The sequence below is a fragment of the Mustela lutreola genome, chromosome 13, assembly GCF_030435805.1.
Source record: "Mustela lutreola isolate mMusLut2 chromosome 13, mMusLut2.pri, whole genome shotgun sequence".
In the NCBI taxonomy this organism is placed as follows: domain Eukaryota; kingdom Metazoa; phylum Chordata; class Mammalia; order Carnivora; family Mustelidae; genus Mustela; species Mustela lutreola.
The window spans coordinates 34,347,664-34,362,782 of record NC_081302.1 but is presented as its reverse complement, the minus strand read 5'-3'; the positions used below and the strand labels follow the sequence as shown (position 1 = coordinate 34,362,782).

General features: G+C 35.9%; 1 protein-coding gene across 2 annotated transcripts in view; it reads left to right on the top strand.

Moving 5' to 3' along the window:
* The window catches only part of PIBF1 (progesterone immunomodulatory binding factor 1), a 196,281-nt gene that overhangs the window by 161,015 nt on the left and 20,147 nt on the right, over positions 1–15,119 (top strand). Inside the window, exons 16-17 of one of the 2 annotated variants that reach the window (XM_059144437.1) lie at positions 7,203–7,287; positions 9,821–10,241. In XM_059144437.1, the coding sequence (XP_059000420.1) occupies positions 7,203–7,287; positions 9,821–9,967 (232 nt within the window). In that variant the 3' untranslated portion in view covers positions 9,968–10,241. Of the gene's footprint in view, positions 1–7,202; positions 7,288–9,820; positions 10,242–15,119 lie in introns of those variants that run through there. The other variant, XM_059144436.1, reaches the window with a different exon arrangement.

Here is a 15,119-nt window from a genome sequence, read left to right as displayed (position 1 = left end):
TCCACCAGCCCTCAAATATAAGCAGCTATTCTGTCCTCGTTTCCCTAGAATTCTTGACCAAAGGAAGAAGAGGAATATAATCAGATACCATTTGTGGAGTCAAAATGACTTTTTTCTTTTTTCAGTAGGGTCCATGCCCAGTGTGGAGCCCATCACAGGGCTCAAACTCATGACCCTGAAATCAAGATCTGAGCTGAGTTTATAAGTCAGAAACTTAATTGACTGAGCCATCCAGGCACCCCAAAAATGACCTTTTTTTTTTTTTTAAGATTTGTATAGTTGAGAGAGAAAGAGCGCGCACATTGGGTGGGGGAGATGCAGAGGGAAGATACATCAGGATCATTTAGGGAACTTTATAGGAAGTAAAAATTCCTGAGTCTTCTCTACAGAGACATTTATTTTTATTTTTTAAGATTTATTTATTTATTTTAGAGAGAGAGAGAAAGCAGGAGGAAAGAGCAGAGAAAGAGGGGGAAAGAGAGTCTCAAGCAAACTCCACATTGAACAGGGACCCCGAGATCATGACCTTAGCCAGACCAAGAGTTGGACACTTAACCAACTAGGCCTCCCAGGCACCCCCCCAAAAAATGACTTTTTTTTTTAAGGTTTTATTTATTTATATGACAGAGAGAAAGATCACAAGTAGGCAGAGAGGCCGGCAGAGAGAGAGAAGGAAGCAGGCTCCCAGCTGAGCAGAGAGCCCGATGTGGGGCTCTATCCCAGAACCCTGGGATCATGACCCGAGCCGAAGGCAGAGGCTTTAACCCACTGAGCCACCCAGGCACCCCCAAAAATGACTTTTTAAACACACAAAATATACACATTTGCTTAGATTCTGTTGACTTCGCCAAGCAATTTTTTAGGCCTTTCTTCCCCTGACTCTACATGAGGTAGCCCATGAATTACCTAAATGTAAATAAATCCCTTTCACTTCCTTCAACTGAAATTGTTTTCTTACATGACCCCTTACCCAAAAGACCTGTTCCATTTAATAGTCATTCAGATTCCTTACCTGTTCACCTATATAATCATTTTAGTCTTTTTAAGTTGAAGTGAAAGAATGATGTTATACAGAAAGATGTTTTAACTCATGGGTTGTTGATTAATTGGCTCAGTTATTGGATTTTAAGATTGTTAGAATAACTTAGATAAATTATTAACCAATTCATAAATGTAGAAGCAGAGAAATAGATGGGAATAGAAACTGTTAAATTAAGGAACTGAAAAATAATTAGGAGACTATAGTTATTAAATTCAGATTTCCTAAGGTATATAACCATGTATGAGTGGGTGTTCTCTCTGAAGAATCAGAATAATTACCTTCTCTTGTTTCAACCCAACCAAAATAATTGATTCAAAACTTTACTCCTAATTTTTAATTTCAGGATGATATGATAAAATACTTTTAAATCATATTTCTGCAAATGTCAATATAAATAATAATTTACTCCTGGATTAATTTTAAAGTTAAAAATTAGATTTAGAATATATATAACCTACATTAATTAAATTTATTAAATAGTAAATAAACCAAATTAAGAAATTAATTAAAATAATTCAGTGAATCACTTAAGCAGTTCTTCTGTAAGTAGCTATTGGGGGCAATAGAAATTATGTTTTATCACTCACTAGACACTTGGTTATCTTAAGGAAATTGAGGGAAGAACCCTAAATAGAAATTTTGCTTCCTATATTATGTATTTCTTCCTATAATATATTTGAAATTTTGGATAGAATCTCCTTTTACTTTTTTAATCTTGGAGCAGGAACATTAAAGTCCTGTGATAAAATTACCTTTTCACAGTTACCTTCAAATAAATTTGAGTATTTATTTTACTAAGACTTAAGAGTTGAAAAGATTTAATATAGAGAAAAATAATACCTATAGGAGGAAACAAGATGAAGTTCAGCCCTAAAGAAATTAAGCAACTTGTTATCTAAGAATGTACATACAGCTTTGTGGTAGGGTCAAAATTTGAATCCAGGTCTGTCTGCTTCCTAATTCTATACTCCTAACCATTATGTTATACTGCCTCCCTATGTTCTATTCTGAATAAGGGAGAATTTTTCATTAACTCATATGATTGAGGAAGAGAAGGAAAAAAAAAAAAATAGTGTAGAAGAGTGCCTTAAGTGGAGCTTTAATGAATTGATAATTGCTAAAGGTAGGTGGTAGATAATTGTGGGTTTGTTATATTTTCCTTCTTCTTTCGAAATATTCCAAATAAAGTTGTTTTTAAAAAACAGATTTTAAAAGGGAGTACAGGCTCTATAGATAGGTTACATGGGTTTAAATCTAGCTCAATACTTAGTTTTGAGTTAAAGCCAGTCCATTAAACTCGCTAAACCTCCATTGTTCAATAGAACTTTCTGTAATAGTAAAAATACTCCATGTCTTCTGCACTGTCCAGTATGGCCACTACCCATATGAGTAACTAAATTTTTTATTTTAATTAAGTTAATTTTAATTGCCACCTGTGGCCAGTTAATGGCTCTGTTATTGGACAGTAGAGCCAGTTTTCTTATCTGTGAAATGCGAGTGATACTCTAGTACTAGCAGCACTTAATTCATATAGTTATTCTGAGGATTAAACAATGTAATCTTTGTAATATGTATAGCACTGTGCCTACACATTGTGAATGCTGTGTAAATGTTTGCTATTATTAGTATTTATCTTACATGAAACAAATGTTTATGTTGAAAGTTATCTTAAAAATGAGAAATTACATTTCTCAAAATATTTTGAATTTTGACAAAAATTAAGACTCCCTTAATAACAGCAACATCATCATGAAAGCTATGTCAGTTACAAAAGTAACTATAAAAAATATTTTTGTGCTAAAATCTGGATCCTTTAAAGCTACGTTTCATGAACTCGCTATATAAATATTTTAATCGATTCTGAACTAGTATGTCACAGGATATGAAATCTTGCTCTTAATTGAATCAACTACCTTTTAATGTGAAAAATTAAGGTGCTTTTAGTAGTGTAATTATGGCCCTAGAGATGCTGTTAAACGTACCCACATGACATGAATGAAATAGCCCAGTCCACAAGTCAGTCTACCTGACAGTCCACAGTCTGTCTACCATCTCTCTTACTTGGAGCCAATGACATTTCAAATGTAGAGGAATTATCCTGGACTTTGAATACACATCAGCCAGTTTCTATTCTCATGGTAGATGTGCCTGTAAATTACAGCTACTGGTATGAACATCAAGGGTTAGATGTGAAATTTAAATGAAATAACATATGCAAAGCTTCTGGTGCATGGGAGAAACTCAGTAAATATTACTTCCTTTCCTTTTGCCCTTCATTAATTTGAAATTTAAACATCAGATGTCCCATTCAAAACAATTACCAAGTAATCATGTCTTAAAAAGGCCTATCCTTCTTGCTAGGTGTTGATTTTAATTGTAAGGAATATTTACATGAATTGATTACCTTTTAAATTGAAGTATAATTGACATGCCATATTATATTAATTTCAGGTGTGCAACACAGGGATTAAACATTTATATATGTTATGAAATGCTCACCCCAGTGTGGTTACCATCTGTCACCATACAAACTTATTACAGTATTATTGATTGTATTCCCCATGCTGTACTTTTCATCCCCATGACTTATTTATTTTATAGCTGGAAGTTTGCACCACTTTATCCCCTTCACCTGTTTTGTCCAAACCACCCACCCTTCCCTCTGGCACCCACCAGTTCTCTGTATTTATGAGTCTTTCTGTTTTGTTTTGTTTGTTCATTTGTTTTGTTTTGGAGATTGCATGTGAAAGTGAAATCCTGAGGTATTTGTCCTTCTCTATCTTACTAAATTTATTTAGTATAATACCTCTAGGTCCACCCATCTTCTTGCAAATGGCAAGATTTCATTCTTTTTTATAGCAGACTAATATTCCCGTGTGTGTGTGTGTGTATGTGCACACTACATCTTTATCCATTCATCTATCTATAGGTTGCCTTTTTGTTTTGTCAAAGGTTTCATTCACTATTTCAAAGCTTTTTAGTTTGATATAGTTCCAGTTATTTATGTCTGTTTTTGCTCCCCTTATATGAGGAGACAGATCCAAAAAAAAAAACGGTGTCCCAGAGTTTATTGCCTATGTTTTCTCTTAGGAGTTTTATGGTTTCAGTTAAATGATTACTCTTTAAAATATGTCTCTAGCTTATACAATAGAAGCTCTTTAAGGAACTGAATAATTTTATCATTGTCTTAGAAAATAAAACAATGCCACTATACCAACCCCAACTTGCAAATTTACCTATTTATATTCAGTGTCTAGAAAGGTTAGAGTAAATAGGTACCAAAATGAAATCATTATGAACACATTAAAAGCTAGCATTTGAGTTATCACTATGAAGTACTTTAAATTTCCCTATCATTAAAGTAATAATCCATTCTAAAGGTAGTACTGTTAAACTCTCCTCTACCGAGCCACCAGAGACCGTCTGAGTTATGTAGTTTGATCTATGGCCCAGAACTGAAGGAAGCACAGAAAGAGAATACTTAGCATAAATTTCCTTTTCCCATTGTCAGTTCTCAGTTTATTCTTAACTAGTAGTTTAAGAAGAAAAGACTACTTAGCCTTGTGAGGCTAAGCCAGGGTATATTGATCCAGGAAGTTAAAGTACATTATATCAGGAATATGTTTTCATATAGCAGGTGACACAGAGCCATAAAGACGAATTTCTGAGTAATAATTAACAGTGAATTGAACAGTTATGGGTGTAATATACCATTCACGGTAGATGTGCTTATAAGGAGATTTGTTTTGTAGTTGCTTTATGAGTCACGCATGGAAGCTTTGTATTTTTAAAGGTAAATTTCCACTGTTATGAAATACGTCTTATGGAGACTAAACTTCAGTTGAGTAATTACATACACACTGGAAGAACACAGAGTATAATAATCATCATATGCAGTTTTAGAGACCCGCGTGCTGAAGATGGTCTCCCTTGTGGTTTAAGAGTGTATTATAGAGAAGGCTGAGACTTTGAAAATATATACCCAAGTACTGTCTGAGGCGTCTGTACTGTTTGCAATAAACCCACGTCTTACAGATAGAACAGAGTTGCTCTGTGAACCAGTTTATCCACCCACCTTATATTCTGTATTGTACAGATATTTTTGCTATTTAAATATGGAATACTTCCTTTATCCTGGAAAAAATTAAGCACTACATATGAAGCATTTCTAACAGATTACCTAGTCAGATCCTTTATTTCATCAACATTCCGTTCCTATTGCACACATTTTCTTTTTTTTTTTCCTCAGATTTTATTTCTTTATTTGACAGAGACATAGTGAGAGAGGGAACACAAGTAGGGGAAGTGGGAGAGGGAGAAGTAGGCTTGCCACTGAGCAAAGAGCCCAATGTGGGGCTCGATCCCAGGACCTGGGGATCACCAGCTGAAGGCAGACACTTAAGGACTGAGCCACCCAGAAGCCCCTGCACACATTTTCTTTACGGTCCTATTGGTATTTGAGAGAAAGAGAGAGTGTGTGTGTGTACTGCCTGTGAGTGTATGTTTACGTAGTATATGTATGTAACATGTATATGAGCATTAACATGTATACATGCATATTGTTAATACATTTCTGTTCCTCAAAAATCCTATTCCTCTGTTCTGGATGTTTAATTTAATTTTTAAAAATATTTGAATGCTACAGTTCAGAAACATCTGATCTTTACCATACTTTGCAGTGCTCTGGCAGAATCTGATACTCAGTTACCTTTATGTCATTTAGTTCTTTTCAAGTCCAAGGCTCAGTAGGCTCTCTGATGCCTAATTCTGAAAGTCAGTCTGTTTTTCTGCTGAGCTGCTAACCTATGTGGCATTTAATTACTGTTTTTCTCCAATACCTGTATTTCATCTAAATTAGTAATACCATTTGGCATTTATGTTGTGTTTTATATGTTTGATTCTTTATTTACTCATTCATTAGGTAATTCATATATCCCTTTGACATACATGAGTATTGTTTTCCACTTTTACAGATGTGAAAACTGAGGCTTAGTAGGGTGGTTGTGTGCTGTGCTTTATAGCACACACTTGAGTCAATGTCACAGTTGGAAGCAGAAGTCAGAACTGCATCTTGTTTTTCTCTCAGAGGACAAATTATGGTGCTTCCTTGGGGAAGTTCAGTTACTAGGAAAAAGGAGAATGTGAGTTTTTTCCTCTTAAGTCCATAGAATTACCAGTTCTTTCAGAATACTTAATACTGTTCTTGAATATTAAAAAAAACTGCCTGATATTTTAAAAATTGGTGGCTTTCCATTTTCTTAAAGAATAATTTAAAACATCTTACCTATTCAACAAAACAATCCTCACTAATTTTACCTTCACAGATTTTGTTTTGATATTTATGAAATTATGTTGTTTTGATTCATTGTTGCTTTTCTTAAGTCTTGATGTGGTGCTGAGGAGATTCATTCCAGTGACTTTCAAAGAGTATTTCATTCAGTGTTTCTAATTAATTTTTATATGTTGAATAATAAAACTCCAGACAGTACAAAACAGGCCTCAAATATTTCTCTCTTAAAATCCTAATGTGTTCTTCTGTTTAGGCTTCTTACCCTTTCCTATCAGAAAATCGGTCCTGTCAAAGGCAAACTCTTGACACAGACTTAGAAATTAAAGATAGAGCTAAGAATTTGGAGGCAAAAATTGTTAATCACAGACTGAATATCTGATTCATTTGTCTAACTTAATTATATGCCTTGTAATTTAGTGCATGGTCAATTATAAAATGCTACTTTTTGTTTTAAGGATAAATGTTTTAATTTGACTTCCAGTGTCTTGAGTTTTAATATTTTCCCCAAACATACTTTTTAGCTTTTGTATAAATCCCACTTCATCATTTTTACATTTCAGGAGTAAATAATCATCTTTAAAACACCAATTTTTATGCCCTTACCAGGCAGGAAAGGATTCTCAGAACATATCTCATTTGCACTGTCAAATGATTATTAAAAGAAAAAGTCTTCTTAGAAAATAATTAGCTGTTGATGAAATCAAACATTATGGTGGCTGGTCTGCTATCTTTATGGACTATAAATTTAATTTCTCTTTAATTCAAACAGATTTGTTAGATTTGTCTTTAGCCTTTTGCTATTTACTATTTACTAATGAAATTTACACCAATATGATGACTTCTTAAAAACTTGGTGTTTTTTTTTTTCAGCAATTTAAATAAAGAAAAGTCAGCTCTATTACAGATGAAGAACCAAATGGCATTAGATTTAGAACAACTTCTAAATCATCGTGAGGTACTTTTTTCATTTTGTCATAATTTTTACTTTCAGCTTTTTCAGAGTCCATATTGCATTAAGGTTACTAGATCCCAGTTGTCCGTGTGCATTAATGACTTCTCATGTTTGCATCTCACTGTCATCTGGTCCTTTATATTGAATATGTGATATGCTTCATTATTCTTTATGAATTAATTTATACTTTATTCTTTGGGTTAATTCTTACTCCTGGAATGCCCCTTCTTGTTGCCCCCTTATTGCCTTGTTCAATTTCTGTCACTGAATTTCCATATTACTTAATAATGATTTGTTTTACCTCCTTATCTCACTAGACAGTAAATTTCTTTAGTGTATCTCTGTCTTATTCATCATTGTATTGCCCATATGTTCTATGTATGCTTAGAGTCCATGAAGCATTTTTTTCTTATTTCTCCTAGAAATCTTTTAGAGCTAATATAAAATTCCTCATTTTATAAAAGGCGAAATGTGTTTCAAGTGGCTTGAGTAAAGCCAGTTAGTTAGTAAATAGGAGATAACCCCAGTTTTCTTATTTTTTGAAGCGGACTTACTGAAATATGATACACATACAGTAAAATTCATGCCCTGTTTAGCATACATTTCTATGATTTTTTTACCAACACACCCAGTTTATAACCATCACCACAGTCAATATGTAAAATAGTTATATCACTTCAGAAAATTCCTTCATGCCCATTTTATTTATTTTATTTTAAAGATTTTTTTTTAAAGATTTTATTTATTTATCTGACAGAGAGAGATCACAAGTAGGCAGAGAGGCAGGCAGAGAGAGAGAGAGGAAAGCAGGCTCCCCGCTGAGCAGAGAGACCCATGCGGGACTCGATCCCAGGACCCTGAGATCATGATCCGAGCCAAAGGCAGTGGCCTAACCCACTGAGCCACCCAGGTGCCCCTAAAGAGTTTTTTTTTAAAGATTTTATTTATTTATTTGACAGAGAGAAATCACAAGTAAGCAGAGAGGCAGGCAGAGAGAGGAGGAAGCAGGTTCCCCGCAAAGCAGAGAGCCCGATGCAGGGCTTAATCCCAGGACCCTGGAATTATGACCTGAGCTGAAGGCAGAGGCTTTAACCCACTGAGCCACCCAGGTGCCCCTAAAGATTTTCTTTATTTGACAGAGAGATAGCAAGAGGGAACACAAGCAGGGGGAGTGGGAGAGGGAGAAGCAGGCTTCCCGCTGAGCAGGGAGCCTGATGTGGGCCTCAATCCCAGGACCCTGAGATCATGACCTGAGCCAAAGGCAGATGCTTAATGACTGAGCCACCCAGGTGCCCCTCATGCCCCTTTAATATTGACTCTTTTCCCCAACTCCAGTCCTAGAAACCACTGATCTGTTTTCTATCCCTTTAGTTTTGCCTTTTCCAACAAACCATATTACATTTTCCCAGAGTGTTGTATAAATGAAATTACCAGTCTTTTCAGACTCAACTTTTTTCACTTACCATAAAAAAGATTCACCCATATTGTTGCAAATATTAGTCATTTATTCCTTTTTGTTGCTGAGTAATATTCTATTGTATGGATGTACCAGAGTTCTTTAATCCATTCACCAGTTGATGGATATTTGAGTTGTTTCCATTTGGAGACCTCTATAAATAATAAAGCTGTATAAATGATTGTGTGCATGTTTTGGTGTAAATATAAGTTTCCTGGGGCGCCTGGGTGGCTTAGTCATTGGGCGTCTCCCGTTGGCTCAGGTCATGATCCTAGGGTCCTGGGATGGAGCCCCACATGGGGCTCCCTGCTCAGCAGGAGGCCTGCTTCTCCCTCTCCCCCTCCCCCTGCTTGTGTTCCCTCTTACGCTGTCAACTAAATAAAATCTTTAAAGTATATCTATATCACTATCTATATAGATAGAGATATAGATGTTTCCTTTTCTCTTGGTAAATACCCCAGAAGCAGGATTTCTGGGTCCTATGGAGAGTGTATATTTAACTTTATAAGAAGCTGCCGAACTGTTCTCCAAAATGACTATACATTATGCGTTCCCGTCAGCAGTGAATGAATGTTCCAGCTGTTCAGCATCCTCACCAGCAGTTGGTATTGTGAAGCCTAGTTTTTTAGTCTCGTGCATTTTTACGCCTTGTCTTGGCAATGTTTTTACCATTTTGCTATCCTAACAGAGAAAGAAATGCTCGAAACAGATCATTTGTTTATGAGTATCCTGAAGACACTGTTTCCTAGACTGGGAAAGATATATCGGGAATTTGGGAAGAAATTATTGGAAGGATATTATTGAGAGAAACGAACTGGGGAATATTACTAGAAGCAGTTCAAAGGTGCATATCCTAGAAATGGTGTCAAGGGAATTGTAGGGTTGTCTCTGTCTTAGAAATTGCCTTTGAAGTAGGTTCTCTTAAAGGTGTATTTTATATGACAGGCAAAAGGGATAAGAAGGTGTCCCTGGACTAGATTTGAGAGATGACTTTTGCATAGATAACCAGATCTAACAACAGGTGATACAAACTAGGAAGAGCTTCTCTGAAGATACTTATTCTTTTTCTCTGACTTTCAGGCCTTATCTGCTACCACTTGGACCCTAAGATTCTGCCCTCAAATAATTATTTCTTCACTGGGGAAGCCTGATTCATTCACTATGTGGATTTTCACAGATGCTTTAAAAATTGAATATTTAAGAAACAGTAATCACAGGAGCGTCTAGGTGGCTCAGTCAATTAAGTCTCTGACTCTTGATTTCAGCTGAGGTCATGATCTCAGAGTCAAGAGAGCTAGCCCCATCTTGGACTCCACCCTGAGTGTGGAGCCTGCTTAAGATTCTCTCTCTTGGGGCACCTGGGTGGCTCAGGGGGTGAAAGCCTCTGCCTGCAGCTTGGGCCATGGTTCCAGGGTCCTGGGATTGAGCCCCGCATCAGGGTCTCTGCTCAGCAGGGAGCCTGTTTCCTCCTCTTTCTCTGCCTGCCTCTCTGCCTACTTGTGATCTCTGTCTGCCAAATAAATAAATAAAATCTTTTTAATAAATAAATAAATAAAATCTTAAAAAAATAAAAGATTCTCTTTCTCCCTCTGCCTCTCCCCCGTGCCCGCCACTTGCACGCATACTCACGCACACTCTCAGAGAAGAAAGATACAGAGAGAGAAAGCAAGAGAGAGAGTGAGAGAAAGAGAAAGAGATAGATAGATAGATAGATAGATAGATAGAAAGAAACTGCTGATGTCCATTCAGGCATACCAACTTTTTTCTAAAGCTGCGTAACAAGTATTTTTTTAGAGTGGCAATTCTCATTTGTTTTTAGAAGATTGTGCTAGACTCTGAAAAATATATGAGCAACTTTCTATATTTTGTGCATCATGCTTGGAATCACATTATTCATGAGTCCAAATAAAAACTAAAAGTTCTATTTAGTAGGCTGAGAATTACATGAGTTTAGAAGGAAGTATGTTTAAACATGGAAATTAAGTACTAGCAAGATAAATCTACTGAATGACATCAATGAAATTTGCAAGGATGCATATCTAATTATCAGTTAATTTTCATATATTTGATAGTATCTTCATTTTGACAATTATATTTTAATAATCTAACATTGTGATTTTTCTTAATGCCGTACATCTAAAGAAAAGGAGCTTTTTTATTTTCAAAGCAAAATAAAAATTAAAGTCTAATAAAACAAACTTAATACAAATTTTTTATCTTTTTCCAAGAAACAGTTTAAAGCCAACTTAAATAGAACATGCAGCTACAAAAGCAAGTGTAAACTGCTTTTATGGAAAAAGAATGGTAGATGACCCAGGACAGTGCTTGACTATTCACTTAAGTACTGACCTGAAACGGAGAGTCTGGGTGCCTGAGTGGCTCAGTTGGTTGACCATCTGACTTTGGCTCAGGTCATGAGGAGGAGAAGGAGGAGTCTGCAAAATTAATTTATTCATTTTATGGCTCTGAAAGTCAAATGCTTAAAATAGCCAATAACAGTTGAATAAGAATACCTCTGATAAATATAATTTTTTTAAAAGTGAAAATCAGGGCTGAGACTAAGCTGAGGCAAGCAAACACCTAGGGCACAAAATGTAGGAGAGGCCCATTCTCAGAGTCATGCACAGTGCACATGAGAGCTTGCCCCACACTAGGCAGGTCCCTGGGAAAATTGTCTAATATGAGTCACTGCTTTAATCAGCTAAATTTTTCTGAGTTTAAATCCACATGTGATCAAATGCAAAATTTTGAATTTTTTATTGTCTTCTTTGCACTGGACACCACTGTCTCTACCTTTTTAAGCAGTGTCATCTAGTTCTGATAAGACTTTAGGTGGTCATGTAATAGGAAATGAGATCATCCACTCATTTACATAGTTATCAAGTATGTGTTAAATTAAAAAAAAAAAAAAAACAGGAGATAATTCTAAGTTGACAGTTCTAGGACATTAAGGCATGGCCTTAAAGGGTTTTATTTTCTATATTAGTGCTTAATTACTCACTTTAAAAGTAGCAAAGTTAAATATCACAAAATTAAATCTTATTGTCCCCATTCTTACAGATAAAACTGAAGCTGATAAGAGTTAAGGAGCTCAACCATGATTACATACTTACTGTCAAAACTAAAAGCAAATGCTTTTTTTTTTTTTCTGAAGCAAAAGTTTATGATTTTTTTCCTTAGTCCCATTTAGACAAGAATTTCATGATGAATTATTGCTTGCATTAGTTCCAGGAAAGTTTTTGCCTCTGTAGATGAAGGTTATATGCTTTCTTTTTGTCAGAAAGTGAAAACTATGTAATTTAATGTGTTTCCTTTTTATCTTAATTGCCAAAAAACCTCAGAGCTGAATATCTTATCCAGGTGTTATAGTCTATTTTATTCCTTTCATTTTTTGATGCCTCCAAATAACTTTTTCGGTTTCCTTTAAGCAGGTTGTGATCTTTTTTACCCTTACATATTTTCACTTATGCTAAGACCCCTTAGGTATAAAAATATAAAATAATATAAATCTTAAATAATAAGGTAAAAAGGAGGTAAAGCCAAAGAGCAACTGATAGGATCTTGCTCTTGGAGAACAGCAGCAGAGCTTCAAGTTCAGCATTCAGTTTTGAATATAAGAAATGTAATTCCTTAAAATGTCTTCTTTCTTGTTGAGTGTACCTCTCAAGAATCTTCTTAAGTGGCTATCATTTTTCATCCATTTTTATCCACTCATCTTTGCTTTTTTGAAGTAAGATTTGCTGATTTAGAAATTCTCTTTCTGCTTTTCTGTGTATATATTTCATCATGTGCCTTCAGAATATAAGTTTTCAAGAGTAGGAAAAGGATCTTTAATCAGCCAAATGTCTACTAGAATACTGTGCTTAATTTTAAGAAGCTAATGTAAAAGCCCTTTTGTGATTTCTTTTGAAACTGTATTAAGGGTAATTGTTAGAGCCCCGATTAGGAAGCCGTTCCAGTATTTCAGTGAGTTATGATGGTGTCTTGAACCAGACTGGTGATGATGGTGCCCACCAAGAATGGACTAATTTGAAAGCTGTTTAGAAAACAGAATCAGGGACACCTGGGTGGCTCAGTCAGTTAAGCATCTGCCTTCGGCTCAGGTCATGATCCCATGGTCCTCGGATCAAGCCCACATCAGGCTCTCTGCTTAGTGGGGAGTCTGCCTCTCCCTCTGCCTCTGAGAGCTCTTGCTCTCTCTCACTCTCTCTCAAATAAATAAATCCAAAAAAAAAAAAAAAAGAGAGAGAAAGAAAGAAAGAGAGGAGAATCATGGGGCTTGGTGACTGGACCTAGGGAATGCTGAAAAGAGTAGTAGGTATGAGGATTGATGCCCAAGGTTTCGGCTTTCATCCTGGGTTTCTGGTGGTGCCACAAAGCATGTGGGAGAAATAGAGTTGGAGAAGAAAAGCTCAAAAAAATATCTAAGTGGATATATCCAGTAAAGATAGTGCTTTATGTGGAAGGAATTAAATGAACTGGTAAATGAACTACATAGAATGAGAGCAGAAAAAGGTCTAGGGCAGAATCTTGATGAACACCAACATTTAAGGGATGGGCAGAGGAAAAATTTTACACAGATTAGAAGGTGCCATAACCAGAGAAGTGGCAAGAACATCAGAATGAGAGTAGAATCTGACCAGTGACAATGGTCTGTAAAGGGGCCAAATCAAACAAAGATGAAAAAGGAAGTGTCAACTGAACTTAACGAGATGGTACATCAGTTTTCCTGGAGCCAAAAAGCAGACTGCAGTGAATTAATGAATGAATAGAAGTTGAAAAGTGGTCATAGGAAAGATAGATAAACCTTAAGTTGTTTAAATCAGAGACTATAGGATGATGGGGGGAGGGGCATGAGGTCAAGAGCTTTAACCTCTCACCATTAGGGAGTATCCAATTTAAACAGTGATGGGAAGGAGCCAGGTGGAGAGAGACATTGTAGGGACAAGCAAGAGAAAGATACCAATTGAGCAAAGTGTTGGGGGAGGAGGAGATCCAGAGTGCAAGTTATGGGATTTAATTTTAGACAGGAGGGCGCCTTTTCCATTTTGAAGATAGAAATAAAGATTATGTAAAGATAAAAATGAGTTTCTAGGTTTGGTGGTAAGAATTTAGGCAGTTCCCATCCAATGGCTGTGCTCTAATGACAGATTTGCTAGCATCAGAATTTTGAAGAAAATAGAATTTTGAAACAGCTTCACAGTGGGACGCCTGGGTGGCTCAGTGGGCTAAAGCCTCTGCCTTTGTTTGGCTCAGGTCATGATCCCAGGGTTCTGGGATCCAGCCCGCATCAGGTTCTCTGCTCAGCAGGGAGCCTGCTTCCCTTCCTCTCTCTCTGCCTGCTTGTGAACTCTGCCTGTCAAATAAATAAATAAATAAAATCTTAAAAAAAAAAAAAACAGCTTCACAGTAAATGAGTGATATGTATTATGGAAATATCCAATAACAACCAAGTTGAAACACCATGTGTTTATAGTCATACCATTTTGAGCAATTTTTCTCCAGTAGCATTCAGTGTGCTAGGTATAAACATGGAGAAGATGGACAATGGGATTGGTCCAGAATTACATTCTACCTTCTAGTATATATGTGTATGTATGTGTTCAGGGCACTTGTTAAATTGTAAGGTTGGAATAATTTTTATATTCTTTATGTCACCTCCATATTAAATACTGTGAGAAAAGCCAAAGTCAGACAAGAAGACTATCACAGCTGTCCTATCACAGCTCTACTACTTCGTAGCTATGGATTCTTGTGACAATAATTTACCCCCTCTAAACCCCATTTCCTTGTGTGTAAAGGTAATGTCTACTCTGCAGGACTATATGAGAATTAAATACTATAGTAACATTCCTGGTGTGTAACAACACATAACTTAATGGTCATGGTTCCTTTTTCTCTTTTCCTTCTGTGTCAAGAGTCAATTCAAATGTTATGTATTCTTTGAAGTTCTCTCAAAGTTCGACAAAGAAAAATTCATCCCTTTTTTCTACTTCTTTCCAATAATTTTTAAAATATTTGTTAATGTTCACATCACTATATAATTATGCATATGACTTGGCCAGTAAAGTGCCTCATTTTTCATATTAGCCGTTAGCCCAGTATTTAGCACGTAGTAAGTACTCAGTTGAATGATTGTTATGGTCCTTTACCATCTTCAATTATAACTGCACCTGAAACTGTCAAATAGAATAGTCAAATAGAAAACTTGAGGAACTAACCTTTAGTATAGCCTCATCCCCTTCCCTCAGATAGTAAAATACCCTCTGACAACTGATATCATTTTAACTAAAGACACTCTTTATACCCAAGAACAGTTTCATTTTATCTAAAACTAACCACTAGGAAGTCAAGTTTCTCTAAAACAAAGCTTCTTCCA